Here is a 16,803-nt window from a genome sequence, read left to right on the forward strand (position 1 = left end):
TTGAAGAGCTGATGTTTTACCACTAGATGGTGCTAAAATATTGGACAGAAAAATCTCCAGTTCCTGATTTTTTTAAGACTGGCACTTCGAGGTGAGGTTCAGTCAACTGTTTTATGTAGTCTTGTTAGTGCTAATGCAATCTGAATACTCAAACTAGCATATGTTTTAAAAAAGAATATTTACCCCCAGATATTTTAGGAAATTATCTATATTTAAGACATACCAGGTAATAACGATATGTGGGAAGAGGTAGAAAATTCCCTTTTCATAGAGGATTAATGAGAAACAGTTGATGTTCATGTATCACTTCATCTGTTTATTATTTACATATAATGGGACATATTGACGTGGGTGGTTGAATTGGAGACAGTAATACATACACGTCTTCCAACAACAAACTCACAAGTGTACAAGAAGGGAAGCAGTACATATTTCACTATTGCCTAATGAGCATAAAAAAAATAAAAAAAAAATACAAACGTTCAACAACAGTAACATTTGAAACCACCTTCATGACTGGATATGGTTAGAGTACGACAAGTAATTTCATAAACACTTAAGTCCAGCAAGGGGAAATTAATCAAAGTGTTGTTTTTTTTTTCTTTTGTCAAAGTTCATGAGGCTTGTAAGAGGAATTTAATTTATTTTATGCAATGTTAGAGGAATTTATGGATCTTAAACATGTAAATACTGCTCCGACCACATAGTGAGCAAGAACCACTTTTTCTGGAATGACTGTGTTAATTTCACAATATTTAACATACACAAGATACACACTGTGTGTACACAAAGCAAACTTCACAGTACTGCTTTATGTAAAATATACTTTCTATGTCCAGGTCTTCCTCTGAGTGCATTTGTGTTTTAAGTGTTTTAGGTGTGACCAACAAGCACCATATAATGTAATGAGGTTTTTCTTTTTTAAATGATTACAGAAGCCATCTGAGTTAACATAACCTACACCGTTCATCATCATCAGCTGTGAGGATGTCTGGCACAGCACAGGTTACCATAACACACCGACAAAATGGCTCTCATCCTAAGTACACTCCATTCAATTATCAACTTGCCGTGCTGGGTCAATTGCTCTAAAGGGCTTTCTAGTTGTAGTTTGCTTGTACTGTGACCCAGATATAAAGTGCAGTGTGGTGAGTTTAATACCACAACACTTGCAAGGTCTTTCCTTACATGAGTTTATAGAAATGGCTGAAAGGCTGTTGTAAGTTGTCAGTGCACGTTGGATCGTTATAGAATGTCTCTCTTTATATATGGTACTTGTTAGTTACAGTAGTGCCATTAAATGAATGTCGAGGTTTAATGAACAGGAGAGGAGGAGCGCAGGAGAGAGCAGTGCGACGCTGGTGGTTCAGTGTTTCCATGCTCCATGGAGATGAATGCGATGACTACCTACATGAAAGAACTCATTTCTGCAGCCTCTGGCTTTGGGGAAAAAAAAGGAACACAATATAAATCTGACTGTAACTTAGGTGGTCTATGAACTGTCAACATGTTGAAATGTACAGCCTTTATACTGGGCGACTTCATTAGCAGTACAGGTACAGAATATTGTAACATATAGACTGCTATGACAAAGAGATGAATTGAGCTTCTATATTATATATCCATATGTAAACAATATTCTATTTCTAAACACCCCCCCCCCTCCTGAAGTTCTGTAGGTGTTGGCTCTGTAGAGGCTAGAAAATGTTAGGGGGGTCCTTTCCAGAGTGACAGGAGCAAGGAGCAGGTTGGTTTAGGTGCCAGGGCAGCAGATTATTGGGCAGGTAGGACGGATGCTTCTCTGGTTTCTACTCAAGCGACTGGAGCATGAGGAGCTGCTTGAGGACCTTGGTCTGACTGGTCTCCCTGATCTCCCCTGCGAGGAACATCTCATCCACCACTGTGTACACCTTAAAGTGCAGAGAGAGGAAGTGCATTAGACGGCAGACGTGGCCCAACGCTGTGATCAAAAGACTTGAGAGGATTATGGGAATTATGGACTAAAATAAGAGTACAAATACCACAAACCACATGTGGCATTCTTGAAACTGAAACCAAAAGGACATTATCTTCTTCCCTACACATCAAAGGTTTGGGGCTTCTGGAAAATTGTCTTGTACAATGGCGAGTCATCATCTAAACTGTGATCATCATTACTCAACCCAGTGTCATCAAAACATAGAAATAACCACCGGACGACTAAACACACAGAGTGGCTAAGATTAGCACACGTGATAAACATGACTGGATGAGTCAGTCCACCTTGCACCACACCTGAGAGAAGTGGGTGACTGAGCTTTTGAAACTTTTTTTTTTTTCCAGCAGCAGTACATCAGTGGATGGGAAGGACAGGCAGGTTAAGCTCCTCACATTGTCCAAAAATGCTGGTTGCTCCTATCTGTCAACTTGTGGTTGCAACAGCTTTTTGCTTCATTAAAGTAAAGCATGTGGGCGGATGTTCAGACACCTTAGCTAATTAGCAAGAACACTGGCAGCATGTTGGGGGAGGCAGTGCAGGGGTGTTTGTTGCTTAGCATTTCTTTTTATGAAAAATATATAAGATCATTTAGATGGATCTCACTGAATGACTGCTCTAGTTGTAAATATTACATCAGTTGCCATGGCAGCGTGATGAGAGAAACATTCTCATCTGCCTTTTGTCCTCCTCTGTTTGATCCAGGTGTTTATAAAGTAATTTGAAGATCTCACAAGGCAAAGATAATCTTTCCTTGTCCTTACCTTGTAGAAGTTGAACACAAGGTCCAATTCACACACGTTGTGAAAATACTCGTTCAGCACCTTATAGAAAAGAGAGGAACAGCAAAAAATTCAAACCTTTACTTCAGTCACATAGCAGCCAAGCAAATAGTTGACCTTAAGAAAACATAGATATATGGTAAGTGTATGTTTTAATGTGATGCATTAGTGCAGAAATTTATTGACACTGTAAAAGCAGCAGAAGCCACTTAACAACCATGTAATAAGCTGATTTTCTCTGCAATCACATCTATCTAAAATACACCACATTCAAATGTATGTGGTCAGATCATTTTAAGCAGTGATGCAGTGTCATTCACGGTGGCAGAATTACTGACCCTTTGTTAAGAATTTGCATCAATGAATGTTCGAACAAGTACTGTGAGAGCTGATGTGCAGTTCAGCTTGGTTTATCTTAACATGTGCATGAGTACAGGGGCTAAAGAAAACGAATCATCGAAAAAAAAAGAAACTGAAGTGTATTGTTTTTAAATTGGTCATTTCTGCTTAAGCATGTGACCATATGCAGCAACAAGCTTAGAAAGTACAAATGCTGGCCGCTGTGTACTTCAGAATGTATGTAGATGCATTCCTTCATAGTCAAACATTACATCAAATGACCTTCACTCTTGAGGGCTCTGCATAGAAAAAGGTTTACTTTTTGTCTGAGCCCTACACAAACAGTAGATCATACTTCAAGATCACAGTTAAAGTTGGTACTGTTTGAGTTCTAAAAGTGAATGTGATTAGAAAAATAAAAAGCTGTTAAACAGCAATTAACAAACTAAGTGACAGAATGAGAGACACTTGAGCTGCCTAATGCCTCCGCATAATCAGTAAGATTCAGAATAAACATTTACAGTTATGCTGATTGAGTCACTGATTAAAATAAATAATATATTAATTAGCAAATATTAAGTGTTAAATATTAACAGTTCTATTTCAAAAGATATGTCCATCACAGGAGAAAACTGTTGTCTTAGTATGGTATACGTATGTATGTTGGCAGGCAATACTACACTACCACTGTTGTGTCAATGACAAATTAAAGCTGGAGCAACAAAGTCAATACAAGCTGATGTAACCTGCTGTTCCACATCTTTTTTTAAAAAGAAAACCACACTGTCAACAGTCTTTGGTTCCCTCAGTGAGCTGAGTCACAAGCCTGTTCACCTAAAAAAGTATTGGGTCAAAATATGGGCTAGGGCCATCACCATCAAATATCATCTAACTTTCATTGATTTACTTGTCATAAATAAAAGCAGCTACACTGACTCACTTCACTGAGGTCTATTTATTCTGTCTGATTTTATTCTATATTTTTTCTTGTTGTCAACAAATCTCACGAAAAGGCCAAAACCAACAATATATCAGTCTGTCTCTCAATACTTTCTGACCTCCCTGGTCTATCTCGGGCACTTAATCCTAAGGCCACTAGTCCCTACTGGAGACTGACAACTATAGAGTTTCATTTTTTTAAAGACTAAGTAATTTCCTCAAACAGCTAGGCACTGTAGTGTTTACCGAACATCACTTAAATGGGAGCAAGTAATATATTAGTTTTCTGTAGCAGATTAATACACTTAGTATTCACACCAGTGTGTGGGACTGACACAAAATAAAAAGTGTCCACCATAATTGTATTACAGACATCAATGTCACCCAGCGCAGCTCATTTACATGTCTTTTATTCCTCTCAGAAAATGATGAAGGTCTACAGCACAGAGAAGAGATGATATATCAAACTGTGGCTACACAGAAAACGTGTTAATAGGATTAGTTCATTGTTGGTTCATGTCTTTTCATGGGATTTGTTAACAATAGGAAAAATATAGAGTATCACCAGCCTTATCCTTAAAGTCAGCTATTAGAAACTTTTTAGTCTTTGAAATGACTGAATGATCAAATACACTGGAACTATTCCCTGTTTTTCCCATGCACCCATAAACAGAGCTTTGGAAAGCAATGTTTGTGATGCAATATCTGTTATTTGTTAAAAAAAAAAAAAAAAAAAATGAATAATTAATTGATCTGCTGTCAAGTAACATCTGTAAATATGCGTAGCAGAAAATACTAAAATGCATGTAGTTTGCCATTTAAGCTGCAGTAGCGCTTCTTGGCCAACAAGAGCACTGGCAGGAGGCAAATGTGCTGAGGCAGGTCATACAGTAGCTTGCACGCATACTATTAGGAAACTGCAAAGTTTTTATCTGACCAAAATACCTCCACATTATAAAATCATTAGCTCCCAAATCTGAAATGATTCGATCATCGCTATCAGCACCATCTGTAATCTTGAGTAGCCTGTTGTTAGATATTTCAGTGTTTGCACAATGTCTGTGATGTCAGACTCAGTTTATAATTAGTGATCAATTTGTTGTTTTATTGCTTTGTTGTCTTATTTACAGCATCACTTGACCTAGCATTCTGTAACACTTATCAAAGTCGATAATGGCACACCCTGAACATAAGAATGTAAATATGATTGTATATTATTTCTACTGAAATGGACTGTCACGTTAAACGCTTAAACTGTGACTCATTTGTTGGCCTTGCAACAATCTGATAACCCATATTCTGTTGCAGACAAAACATTATGTGATATTTATCACAGTGATTTAAATACCACTGTGAAATCATAGAATAACTGTGGAAAACGCATTATATGTCTATTAATGTAGGGCTTATCACTAGTAAACTTGAGAACTAAATAAAACACAATTGATTTCCGTTTAGACTGCAGTCCATACTTCTCACAATAACACAGGGTCAGTAATAAGGAGCTGCAGAACAGTAGAGGACAGATCATCAACAGACATTCCTGAAAACAATCAGACCATGAGAACCAAATCATCATAGTTCATTTACTACATCTATATATCATGTGTTGTGCGCCTCAGTTACCTCTACAAAATTGTGGATTCCCTCGAGGTATGCCAAGTTGTTATCCGTCACGTCCACACAAATACAGAAGTACAGACCAGCATAACGACGGTAAATGATCTTGAAGTTTCTGAACTGTGAGAACAACACAGATAAAGCCTCAACAATTTTGTCGCTCTCATGTTATGACAACAACAGCAGATTTACTTGGGCTTAAGCTCCCACCCTGGGACAAAACACACCTCTGTGTATCTACAATAACTTTGGAACAATACGCATAATGACACTGATGAGCAGACTGGGTTGTAAGGGTTCCTTTTCAAATAGCTTTAGAAATTGTTTAAATTGCTTATGAGTAGAGAGGAAAAAGCTTGTAATATGGGACACACATGAGTCACCTGCTTATTTGACTGTAAAGTAACCACAACTGAGATGTTTAATGACAGTGGGGTTTCAGTCATTATACTGTGGTCCTTGATAGGATTTAGAAAAAAGTTCTGGTTGAACTGAACAAAGAAACAAATTGGGGCATGTCACTGAACCACCCAGAAAAAAACAAAACAAAGGACCATACAGCCATACATACAGTAAGATACAGACTGATCCCTTACCTCCACAAAGTTGGTGTGTTTGGCATCCCTGACAGTCACCACAGCATGCACTTCCTCAATCAACTTCTGTTTCTCATCGTCGTCAAACTGCATGTACCATTTGGCGAGTCGTGTCTTCCCTGCTCGATTCTGGATGAGGATAAAGCGGATCTATGCGATAAAAATAGAAGAAAATAGAAAGAAAAAATGAGATTACAAAAAGATTAGCGTTTTGTTTTTTGGTTTTTTTTTAAGATTTTTTTGGCAGATTTCGCCTCTATTTGACATGACTGTTTAACTCTTCATGGTACCAGCTTCTCATGGCCATGATTTGCTGCTGTTCACCTTAATTATTTTACTTAAATTTTTCCGTAATCATATTTAGGTTTGGACAAGCATTGGGAAGGTTTCAGTTTGAGCTCTGTGTAATTCCCGGTGAACATTTCTCACCATGTAGAGGGTAAGAAAAACAAGAAAACAATCAGCAGATTAATACATCATGAAAATAATCATTAGTTGCAGACCTATATGAACCTTTAAAACATGATTTGCAACATATCAGTCACGGCTATTTTTCAGCATTGAGTAGTCTTACTTTTGATCATTCAAGTACACTCTCTGATCATAATTACACATTTTACATGAGATTTTGAACGCAGTAGTTTTATGTGGAATAAGGTATGCTGAAGCTGTGGTATTGGTAATTGTACTCAATTAAAAGATCGGATTAGCTACCTCATCCACTTCTGAATGTGACATAGAGAGGATTCATTGAGCAGACGAGGCTATCCAACGTTACTTTATTCGCCCCTACTAATCATCCGTTTGTTTTTGGTTAAGATTAAAGGGCGTTACTAAATAGCAACCAGACAGGCTGATATCTAAGGAGCCACTCAGCTAACTGTACAGTTATTTAATTGCGGATAGATACTGGTTAGCATTAGCTTTACCTAACGTGAAAGCTATCGTTAGCTTAACCACACCCATTTATTTTGCAAGACATTTGACAGGGTGAAATGATTGGCATGCGATCTATTTCAGCGAAGTGGTCGTTAGTATCTGTGGTAAAACATCGTCACTTCAAATCTGTAGCTTTAGCCTGCTATGGTAAGTTAGCTAACTAACTAGCTTTAGTTACCGTTTCCTACTGACTGAATGAAGTGGTTATCTAGCGCTAAGGCGCTACTGTTATGAGAAGAACACAGAGCAGTGTTCACCTGTGACATACTTACCATTTTCGACTCCTAAATATGGACCTTAGAAACTCCTCAACAGCACGATCCTGGACAATTATGCTTCGATTTTATATAAACACATCGGTAATTTCTTTCGACCGCTCGTCCGCTATCTTCCCAGAGCTAACAGGAAGAGCAACGCAACGCTAAATTGCGCTGCATGATGGGGGCTGTAGTTTTTATTGTCACATTTAGAACCCATTGAAGATAATACGGACTACAAGATCCAGAGTCCCTCGGCGTTTTCTCATGCTTTGGATCACATGAGAAGCAAAACGGACGTTACTGCTGTTTTCTGAGGCATAAACATTTTTATGTGTGGTTACCACGGACTTTATATAAAAAAGTAGTTACTTAATACGAATTTAACTCTGATAATAGATAACGACGACAAGCGTTGAAAACATTGTGTACCACTTAACATGACTGAATCTGATTAAGCACATGCATTTTTTTTTTTTAAATTAAACTAAAAGTTTTATTTAAAATAAATAAACAAGATTGTGCAGCACAAGTAACATTAAGCTTTCTTACATGAAACAAACAGCAGTATTTACATATAACATATGAAATGTTTAAAAAGAAAAAGTGTTTTTAAGAAATCTCAAAAATAGTCTTATAGCCGCTTGTGTTTCATTGTGTGTGTGGTTACATGTACCACATTTGTGACACACCTCAGAACTATTTTCATACACACTACAGAATGAGAAACTAACAATACACATTTCCAGCCTCTTGAGGTTACATTATTTGTGGTTGTTTTCTGCAAAGTCAGGGCTCAGAGTTTGTTTACGGGTCTGGTTGGGCAGCCAAGTCACCGCAGAACATTGCCCAGACAGCTTGGACAGCTCGCCTCTCAGCGTTCAGGGCGTTTAGGGAGTCAGAGGGGGATGGGGGAACTGTGATTGTCAGGGATTGCACAACTGTGAGTGGAGGAATGTGCTTGCCCTTGGGACCCAGAAATATTTCAGCTGCAAATACAGAGAGAGTTGAGGTGGGATGGGAAAAGAAATACAATGAAAATGAAAACCAACCAGTGAGTAAATGATAAGTGTAGAGTTTTTCTTCTACATAATGCGTGCAGCTGTGTTTTCATACTGCTGTGTCCAACCCAGTGGTAATCTTAATATGAGAATGAAATAGCACAAATGGGTGTTATAAATGAACAAAAGTTGTATGATAGAGCCTGTCTCAGTGGTAGAAGAATGGGATGTAAAACAGAGGCAGATTATTCAACAGAAACTTTGACCCCTGCTAATCTTGCTCTGTGTGATTGGGGTCATGCAAATATTGCTGAGAACACAGGGACCAATTTGATTGGACAGAAGCTTGTGGACTTATTCAAACGGAGGGCAGTGCACCTTGAACCCTCTCTGGCTGTGTGTTTAATGGTGGGTCACATTTCAAACCGTCAAAGCATATATAGTGCACTTTGTACATGATGACTGTACAGCTCATGTAGGAATAATAGAACTTAAAGTTACAAATGTTATTTCTTATGTTTTGGTTTTGCTATTTAACTGTACAAATACTCTGTCCTATAATAGCTTTTTCTTTGACTGGAATTTGAGAGCAAGCTTCTGACATGATGTCTGTATTGTTTCAAGGGTGTGGTGTTTCAGTTTTAAATTTCCCCTAAAGTGTCAAATTCCATTTCAAAATCAATAAATTGGGATTTTACAGCCCTCATATCACAGAGTTTAGATTACCAGATTGGAACTGCATGTTCTAGGAAGTTCATGAATGGACTAACAAGGAGAGAGGAGAGAATTCCAGGAGAAAGCCCCAGTGCAAGACACTGAACATCTGTTTGAGCTGTTAGCACAGGCAGTTGTCTTGTACAACATCGTAGACATTTCTCCAAGTATGTGGAAGGAATTGCATTGTCTTCCTGAAAAAACAAACAAACAAACAAAAAAAAAAAAGTCTGAAATCTTCTTTAAGAGCTTAAATTTTTTATCAGAGTGGCTGAAATCGTCAAAGGACACAGGAACTCTTTTACCAAGTGGGTGACTCAGTGGACCATGCATACTGTATAATTAAGACTAACCTTTGAGATCATTGATTTTCTCAGTAAATAAATATTTTCCTTTCCGTACCGATCGATAAGGTTTTGGGTTGGAGTCCTGAGGTGAACACACAACAAATCTATTACACATGATCTAGCCATGGAAAATTACAATCTGTTAGTCAGTGACTAATGTTTGAGTTTTTACAGGGAAATGGTGATGTCTTGTGCAAGGAAGTGATGTGTAAGACATGGGGCCAAGAGGGCAAATGGACCAAAATAAATTTCAATTACAATCTTGATGACATGAACACATTTTTCTGTAGCTCGGAAACAGTGTTCCAACAGAAGAGACCAGCATAGCTTGACATCAGTGATGTAGTAGCACATAAAAAGCAAGTAAACTCCGATCAGCAGTCGATCATCATAAGGTAAACAACCACCAATAAAAACAACCTAACAAGAACTTTGAGGAGTGTGAACTGAAAATCCTTCTCAGACATTACTTGATTTGAAAAAAAATCTACTTGACTTTAGTCATTACAGATCATGGCCATTGTCAGATCGTTATATTGTTGGATATTATTATTATCATTAATGCCAGCAGCATTTTGTTGTCGTAGTTAGTTCAGGTGAAGTTTCACCGCCTCAAACACTGTTGGGTGAGATCCACTGACTGTGCTTGTAAGACTGAGAAAAATGATCTATTTGAGATGGACAAAGTGAAAAATGGATATTTGTAAAAAATGAAAATGGCAGTTGGTTTGCCTCCCCCACCTTTACCACCTCCTTACCCCCCCCCCTTTTTTTTTTGTTGTTGTGCAGTACACCTCACTATAAATCAAGTCAGTAAAAATTTTAAATAAATTTTTGTATTCATTACACATCCAGATATGTATTTCCTTTTTGAATGAATTAATATATCAAACCACCAAAAAAAGTAAAGAAGTAAAGAAAAACTGGAATAATATAGCCTGTATCCTCTTGGGATGTTTAAAATACATTGAACAAGAGCTTCTTCTTTTTTTTTTTTTTTTTTTTGTAAACAGACAAAAAAAAAACAAAAAATAATATATATATTAAAAAAGCCTTAATAGTGGCCGTTGTCACACCTTACGGCGGAGAGTGAACGGTGGTTTCACAAACAGCGTGCGTGTGTTGTAATTGTGTCCATGAACCGCTGGGCGAGACTCTCTCTCTCTCTCTCTCTCTCTCTCTCTGTCTCTGTCTCTCTCTCTCTCTGTTCTCTGGCAGTAGAGGGGGAGATGCTGGATTCGGGAGAAGGTCCGCCATTATTGGGAAGCTGAAAAAACAGACTTATGCACACCGTCACACATTTAGCCTGTAAGGGGCTTAACGTTAGAAAGGAAAACGCGGCGGTTTCCGACGAGCTGCTGTGCACTGAAAATCATCGCTTTTGTCAATGAAGGCAGGACACTGCGATCGCGTTTCAACGCGGACTCTTTTATTTTTGACACAACAAAGGAAATAATAATTGGTCAAAACAACGTGGTGGTGAACCAAGAAGGAAAAACACACCGAAACAGCGCTTTCCAACGCCTCCCCCCTTTTCTCCTCGTTTCCAGCCGTGGTGAAAAGACGAGTTTGAACAGCTTTTTTTTTTTTTTTTTTTCCTTTTCTTGACGAGAATTTAGTTGTTTTTTCCTCCTCTCCTCAGGCAGAGAGAGAGAGAGAGAGAGAGAGAAAAGGGGAGATGTGCATCTGAAAACTTCGGGCTGATGAAAACGAGCACTTAACGCGGAGAGCAGTGGACAGACAGCCCGTTTACGAAAGGAAGAAGCGGAAAATAATCGATGTGAGTGCTTGTAGGGAGTGTTTTTTTTTTTTTTTTTTTTGTCTGTTTAAAAAAAAAAAAAAAAAAGTCTTTCACCGGCTGTGAGTCGCAGAGAGAGAGAGAGAGAGAGAAAGAAAAGGAGTGGACCAGAGCTGGACAGGGAGGAATGCTATGGTATGTAGAATATACTCTCCCTTTACGCCAGATGATACATGTGAGTGTGTGAATGGGCAACCTGAAGAGCGAAACAGTGCTGGAAAGCTGTTTTTAAGGCGTTTGCTTTCTCCACACATTGCAGCTCGGGTTGATAAGAAATAGCTGCGAATAACAAGAAACTGGGAGTCAACCCCGGTCCCCCCCCCCCCCCCCCACTCTTTGAGGGCTGGTGTGATTTGAAGCCCTTAGTAGTAATAATTATGATTATTTTACTGATGATGCATGGGTGGGTACAAATAAATAAATAAATAGAGCGGCTCTGTTGTAGGTGAGGGGTAGCCTGCGCGTGTTAATATGGGAAGTTTACAGAGAGTAAAATGGGTCATAAAGATGGATCTTGTCCAAACATTAAAATTGTTTATAGAACAACACCTGGAATGCATTGGTCTTGTCAGGTCTAGAGAGACTCCACAGTATACCTTGTATTTCAGGACTTTGCATTGTTACAGGGGAAATAGGATGTTTGTGTTGGACTATAGGACTGTCAAGCAACTGAACTGTTTGGTGCCGTGTCTGCATGTTTTGCTTGATCATTAATGTGCTGATCATGTCCTGGTTAAAATAACAGTTAAATGGATTACAAATGAGTTGTTTTTTTTTTTTTTTGTTGTTTTTTTTTTTTTCTTGGTTTTAAATCCCGTATTGCAACAGCCTGGGCTTTTATTTGACATGTTAAGCATTTTAGAAGCCACAACCCTTGATTGAGATTGAGGTCATAATATCAGCTCTTAAACAGAATATTGTTTTTTAAAATTAGTAATTATTTTCTTTCATGTGAAACTTAGAAAACATCAAAGCTGCCTGTACAGGGCTTCCTGGTGTCACTGTTGCCAAGTGTGTATACGCCCTGTAACTCTATTCTGTTCCCTTTTCATTTAATTGTACCTGTCACACAAATGACTCAAATATCTCCAGATTAGCTGCCTAGCTGTTTATCCACCAATTAAATATCTCAGGTAGTGCTATTTACCTTGAATCTCTGATCTCTGATCTCTGCCTTTCCTGTTCCTTCCCACTGTTCCTTACCTCTTTATGCTGTAAGATAAACCATAGATAGGCTGGTTAGATTGACCTGATGGTAACAGCTAACACAACCAATAATCTGTTTTTGTGCCAGATCTAGTCACGGTGTGCCACAGCTTAATCTCACTGCTACTGCAAAGTGGTCATTGCCCTGTCAGCCACTCCCTTTTTGTCAGTGTCCTTCCGCTAGACTCCAGTACTTTTATTTCAGAAGTGATCTTTCCACCTGTCTCTGAAATATTGATTTAAGATGGGCTGTGAAAGGTTTCAGAGGGTGAGATAAGTGGGTGAACGTCTGTGTGGGTTTGTGATGTGGCCTTAACACAGAATTGCGTAGCAAGAGGATACTGCTGTGTCACTGTCAAACAGAAGGGAGAGGAACTTGTCTTTTCAAGCAGGCTTATGCTTTTTCAAGCAAATAAGGCCCGTTCACACCTGGCGTTAACATGTGTCTTGGGTGATCTAAGTACATCGGTTCACACCTGGAATCAGAATGCGTCTTTGCATGCGTCTCGAGTGACCACTTGTGATCGGATCTCACTTCCCCGCTCTCAAACACTTCCATCAATTTCATTTGCAAAGACCAAATGCGTTGTGGTATTTAACCGGCGGCAGGCAGCAATGCACTTCTTGTGCATAGTCTGCTGGAAATTAAAAGAAGAAGAAATCAGACTGGGTCTATTCCTTAGCATGTTCCAGTCAAACCAAATCACCCATGCTTGTAATATATCTCTATGGGGGTTTTGAATAGTTTTTTGTTTAAATTTTCCATTTTGTTGCACTTTAATATGACACCATTGGTGCATGAATGACTACGTATTCTACTCATGCAGAGGATGTCAATTGAGTAGGTGGCTTCAGTGTGGCCCAGCACACATTTGTGTACAAGTTGCTAAAAGAATGTGGCCAGTGTGGCCCAGACCACTTCCAAATGTGCTCTGAGCAATCAGATCTCAACGGGGGCCCTCAGTGCACCTTGGGGGCATGCACACCTGTACTCATAGCTGTCCACTTGTGATCGGATCGCCCAGGACACATGATAGTGCCTGGTGTGAACAGGGCCTGAGTTGACTCATAACCCTGTGTTTGCTGGCAGTGCTCTGGCTGAGTACTTTTTGATGAGTTTCTCTCCCTTTGCTCTTAATTAACCTTATTGGGAGGACCATGCCAAGGTGGAAGTAAACACACACACACACACACACACACACACACACACACACGTACAGACACTTTCTTGGTAAGACAGTCTCCTTGCTCTCAGGTAAATGTATTAGCAGCTGTCAGCACTTCTGTTCTCTGCTTGATTGGGCCCTTTGCAGTGCAGTCACACCTCTCCAGGAAGCCTCTTCTTCCCCTAATAGCTGTGCCATTTGCCCAGGCAGTAGGCTAGCTACCAGCATACCCACTCACCCCTGTCTGTCTGCCTGCCCGCCTCTGGGCTGCGGATCGTGTTGTGAGTCCCTGGGCTAGAACATGTTCCTGGGATTAGAGGAAGGCAGGCTTTGCTCGTCAGGATGTAGGTCAGAGATGCGGATACATCCTTTGATGAGGACACTGGAAGTGAGAATCTGTCCCATATTATGTGGACAGATAAACACAGGGTTTGACATGCTTTGTAACAGAAACAGCGGAGGGATATTTGTTCCCCATATCTGATTCTGAGTCCTCACTTGACTCCTCAAAGCAGGACCAGTAATCAAATGAGAAAGGTAATTGGTAAGTAGTTGAGCTTTTTAGTCTGAAACATGCCCTGAATCAGTAAACCCAGCTGTGAGCAGGTTATTTTAATAAAAAAAACAGTGTGTTACTGGCTTATAATACCACTCACTTTGAAAACTTGCCCTATACCATATTATTTCCATGTCAACCCACAAACCACAAACCACTGTGCCACTGAATGAAACAGTGGACTCTCACCTGCCTATTTGTAAATTTCACAGCTAGCATGCTTGTCAACGCAGGGTGATTCCATATGCCGAGAATGGAAAATGTCCCTGCTCATCTGAAAATCACTAAATTGCTTCTCTCTCTTGTATTACAGGAGAGGCTTGCTTGTGAGTCAGTGTAAGCCTGTGTTTGATGGAGAAAGGAGCTAATTATAGCGGGCAGCTTTGGAGTTTGGTGGACCAGATTACAGTCACTCTCCTCTCAATGGCTGCCTTGTTCTAGTGGCCGATTATTAGGCAGAGAGAAGTGCATTCTGGGATGATTGTATCTGAATTTCCATTAGAAAGTGTGCCTGCCTCAGTTGAACTGAGGTTCTCTTCTCTCCCCTCTGCTTCAGCTCCCTTGCTCATTACAGATTTGCAGATGGGGGCAGCTTGATATAAAGGCCTCTGTAGTGTGCCCCTATTCTGTTTTAGAGCCAGTTTAACTCTGTATCCTGAATGACCGAATTATGTTAGAGGGAGCTGACCCCAAATCAGCAATGCTGGCTGTACATAGTGTATGTTTGAGGGCAAAAGCCCTTTATAACAAATGGGTCACCTATGAAATCCGTCAGTAACAAAGATTGCATTTGCTCTCTATCCTGATTTCACCTTATTATGGTAATGCTTTTCCAATACAAATGCATTATTAATGTATAAGGCTAGTGGAAAGTAATGGCTTTAAATATGATTAATGGTTTGAGTGGTCACTGTAGGGCTCTGTTGAGATAGTTCTAAACCAGATTTCACATTCATTTCTTTGTAAAAGACACTGACACTGTTTGGAAGCATGGTGACCATGGAGATAAAGGACCAGGATGTAAGCCACAGAGGAATGGTGACCTCTGGATGTGAGCGGCCCTGCTTTGCTATTCCAGATACAATTACACAACAGAGGGACAAGGGTAATGGGCTATGGTAATTTGGAAAGGCTGTAGAGAGGGAACATGAGGGGAGAACTGGGAGAAACTAGAGCTAGGAACAGTGAGAGAGTGACACAACAAAGTAGGTAGTCAGTTGAAGGAAAAAAAAAAAAAAAAGCTACAAGAATGAGAGAGTAAAGTAAAACGCGAGCAAACTGCTGCCAGTTTCTGCTTCAGGCTGTGTTCCTGGTATGTGCCCTTTCAGCTTTGTGCTCAGGGATCGACCAATCAATGACAGCCATAAGTAACCCTGCTGCTTGGCTATTGGCCACAGCTGAATTCCATGACTCAGCATGTCCGTAGATAAGATGTTATGATTGAGTCGCTGCCAGTGAAATGAGGCCACTGCCCAGAGTTCAATAGGTTGGACTTCTGCTTCTGTAATCGCACACACAAAGTTTGTCCCACCTACATGCGCTGCCAGCACGGTTCTTAACCCAAAAGTTCTCCGAGTTTGTGGGTTGTGTCGAGGACTGCTCTGAAAAGAGAGGCTTGTAATGCATCAATACAGACAACGCTTCATCACATTGTAATGTAAAGGGTATAATGGCTTCTGATTGTTTTCGAGTGACTCAGTGTTTATGCTGACTGTACTTGGGATTTTGAAAGGCTGTAGATACTGGAAACCTCTCACCCTCAGAGACAAAGAGACTGCCCTGAAATCCACCTACGCAAGTATTAAAGGATAACTTTGAGCGTATTTGTCTTCTGTGGACACATACACACACTCACACATTTCCCACACTAACCCAGCACTTAGCTTTTATTTTTGTCCCAACCTGTCGTGCTGACCTACCCTCATCTTATTTGCAAGTCTCCAGGCTTCATTGCCTAACTTGGGATTGAGTCAAGAGGAGAAGTCCCTGTGTGTCATTGTTTGACTTTCTCTCTGGAGATTCTCCCTTGTGGCGCCCCAGAGTTTCCTGTAGGAAGTCCACCTACGATGCCTGGTTGTGTGGGGGGAAAATGGGAGGCCAGGAGAAGTTAATAGGGTGAGGAGAAGAGGAGAGCTAAGGGTCAAAGGTGAGGGGAAGAGTCAGAAGAAGGCAACAATGGAGTCTGTTTTATTCTACTTATAGTCAGAATAATAGCCAAATCAGAAAAAGGCCCATATAACCACCCTGAACAGAATGAATTAGCCAATGCTATTAGAAACATTTCCTTTTGCAGATAATACTTTGTCCTATATCATGTAGTTCTAGTTTGAAAAAAGGATATACATCATAATTCATGTATCTGTTGATTGTTTCTACTGTGAATAAAAAAAATACAAATCAGTTAACAGGTAAAAGAACTTGATAGATACATTTTATTTTTACCTGTTGCAGAGAACGGTACATAGAGTAGGAGAGACGTCGGCACATGTGAATGAGATGCAAAATGATTTGTTGAGATTAGTTTCAGTGCAGACTTGGACTCCACTGCTGTTGTAGTCCAAGGCTGGA

General features: G+C 39.8%; 2 protein-coding genes across 3 annotated transcripts in view; one reads left to right on the top strand and one right to left on the bottom strand.

The window, feature by feature from the left end:
* Nucleotides 1-295: 295 nt before the first annotated feature.
* Nucleotides 296-7,621, bottom strand: ap2s1 (adaptor related protein complex 2 subunit sigma 1). Its single transcript, XM_071495940.1, has 5 exons — nt 7,463-7,621; nt 6,252-6,401; nt 5,662-5,775; nt 2,740-2,799; nt 296-1,910 (listed from the first exon to the last, which is right to left on the bottom strand). The coding sequence occupies exons 1-5, from the start codon at nt 7,463-7,465 to the stop codon at nt 1,809-1,811; spliced, it is 429 nt and encodes a 142-aa protein (XP_071352041.1). The 5' UTR covers nt 7,466-7,621; the 3' UTR covers nt 296-1,808.
* A 2,996-nt stretch (nt 7,622-10,617) lies between these two features.
* Nucleotides 10,618-16,803, top strand: part of arhgap35a (Rho GTPase activating protein 35a) — a 62,955-nt gene continuing 56,769 nt past the window's right edge. The window contains exon 1 of one of the 2 annotated variants that reach the window (XM_071495705.1): nt 10,618-11,289. The gene's annotated coding sequence lies outside the window, so the exon portion shown is untranslated. Of the gene's footprint in view, nt 11,443-16,803 lie in introns of both variants that reach the window. The other variant, XM_071495704.1, reaches the window with a different exon arrangement.

The sequence above is a fragment of the Trachinotus anak genome, unplaced genomic scaffold (assembly GCF_046630095.1).
Source record: "Trachinotus anak isolate AG129_WGS33_773 ecotype Australia unplaced genomic scaffold, CSIRO_AGI_Tana_v1 ptg000014l, whole genome shotgun sequence".
Lineage (NCBI taxonomy): Eukaryota > Metazoa > Chordata > Actinopteri > Carangiformes > Carangidae > Trachinotus > Trachinotus anak.

What these genes read in the sequence shown, in the direction of transcription:
- ap2s1 (XM_071495940.1), bottom strand. An exon ending in GAATCCACAATTTTGTAGAG is followed by an intron (nt 2,800 to 5,661) that starts GTAACTGAGGCG and finishes CTTTTCTATAAG; the next exon opens with GTGCTGAACGAGTATTTTCA. An exon ending in TTGTGTTCAACTTCTACAAG is followed by an intron (nt 1,911 to 2,739) that starts GTAAGGACAAGG and finishes CTGCACTTTAAG; the next exon opens with GTGTACACAGTGGTGGATGA.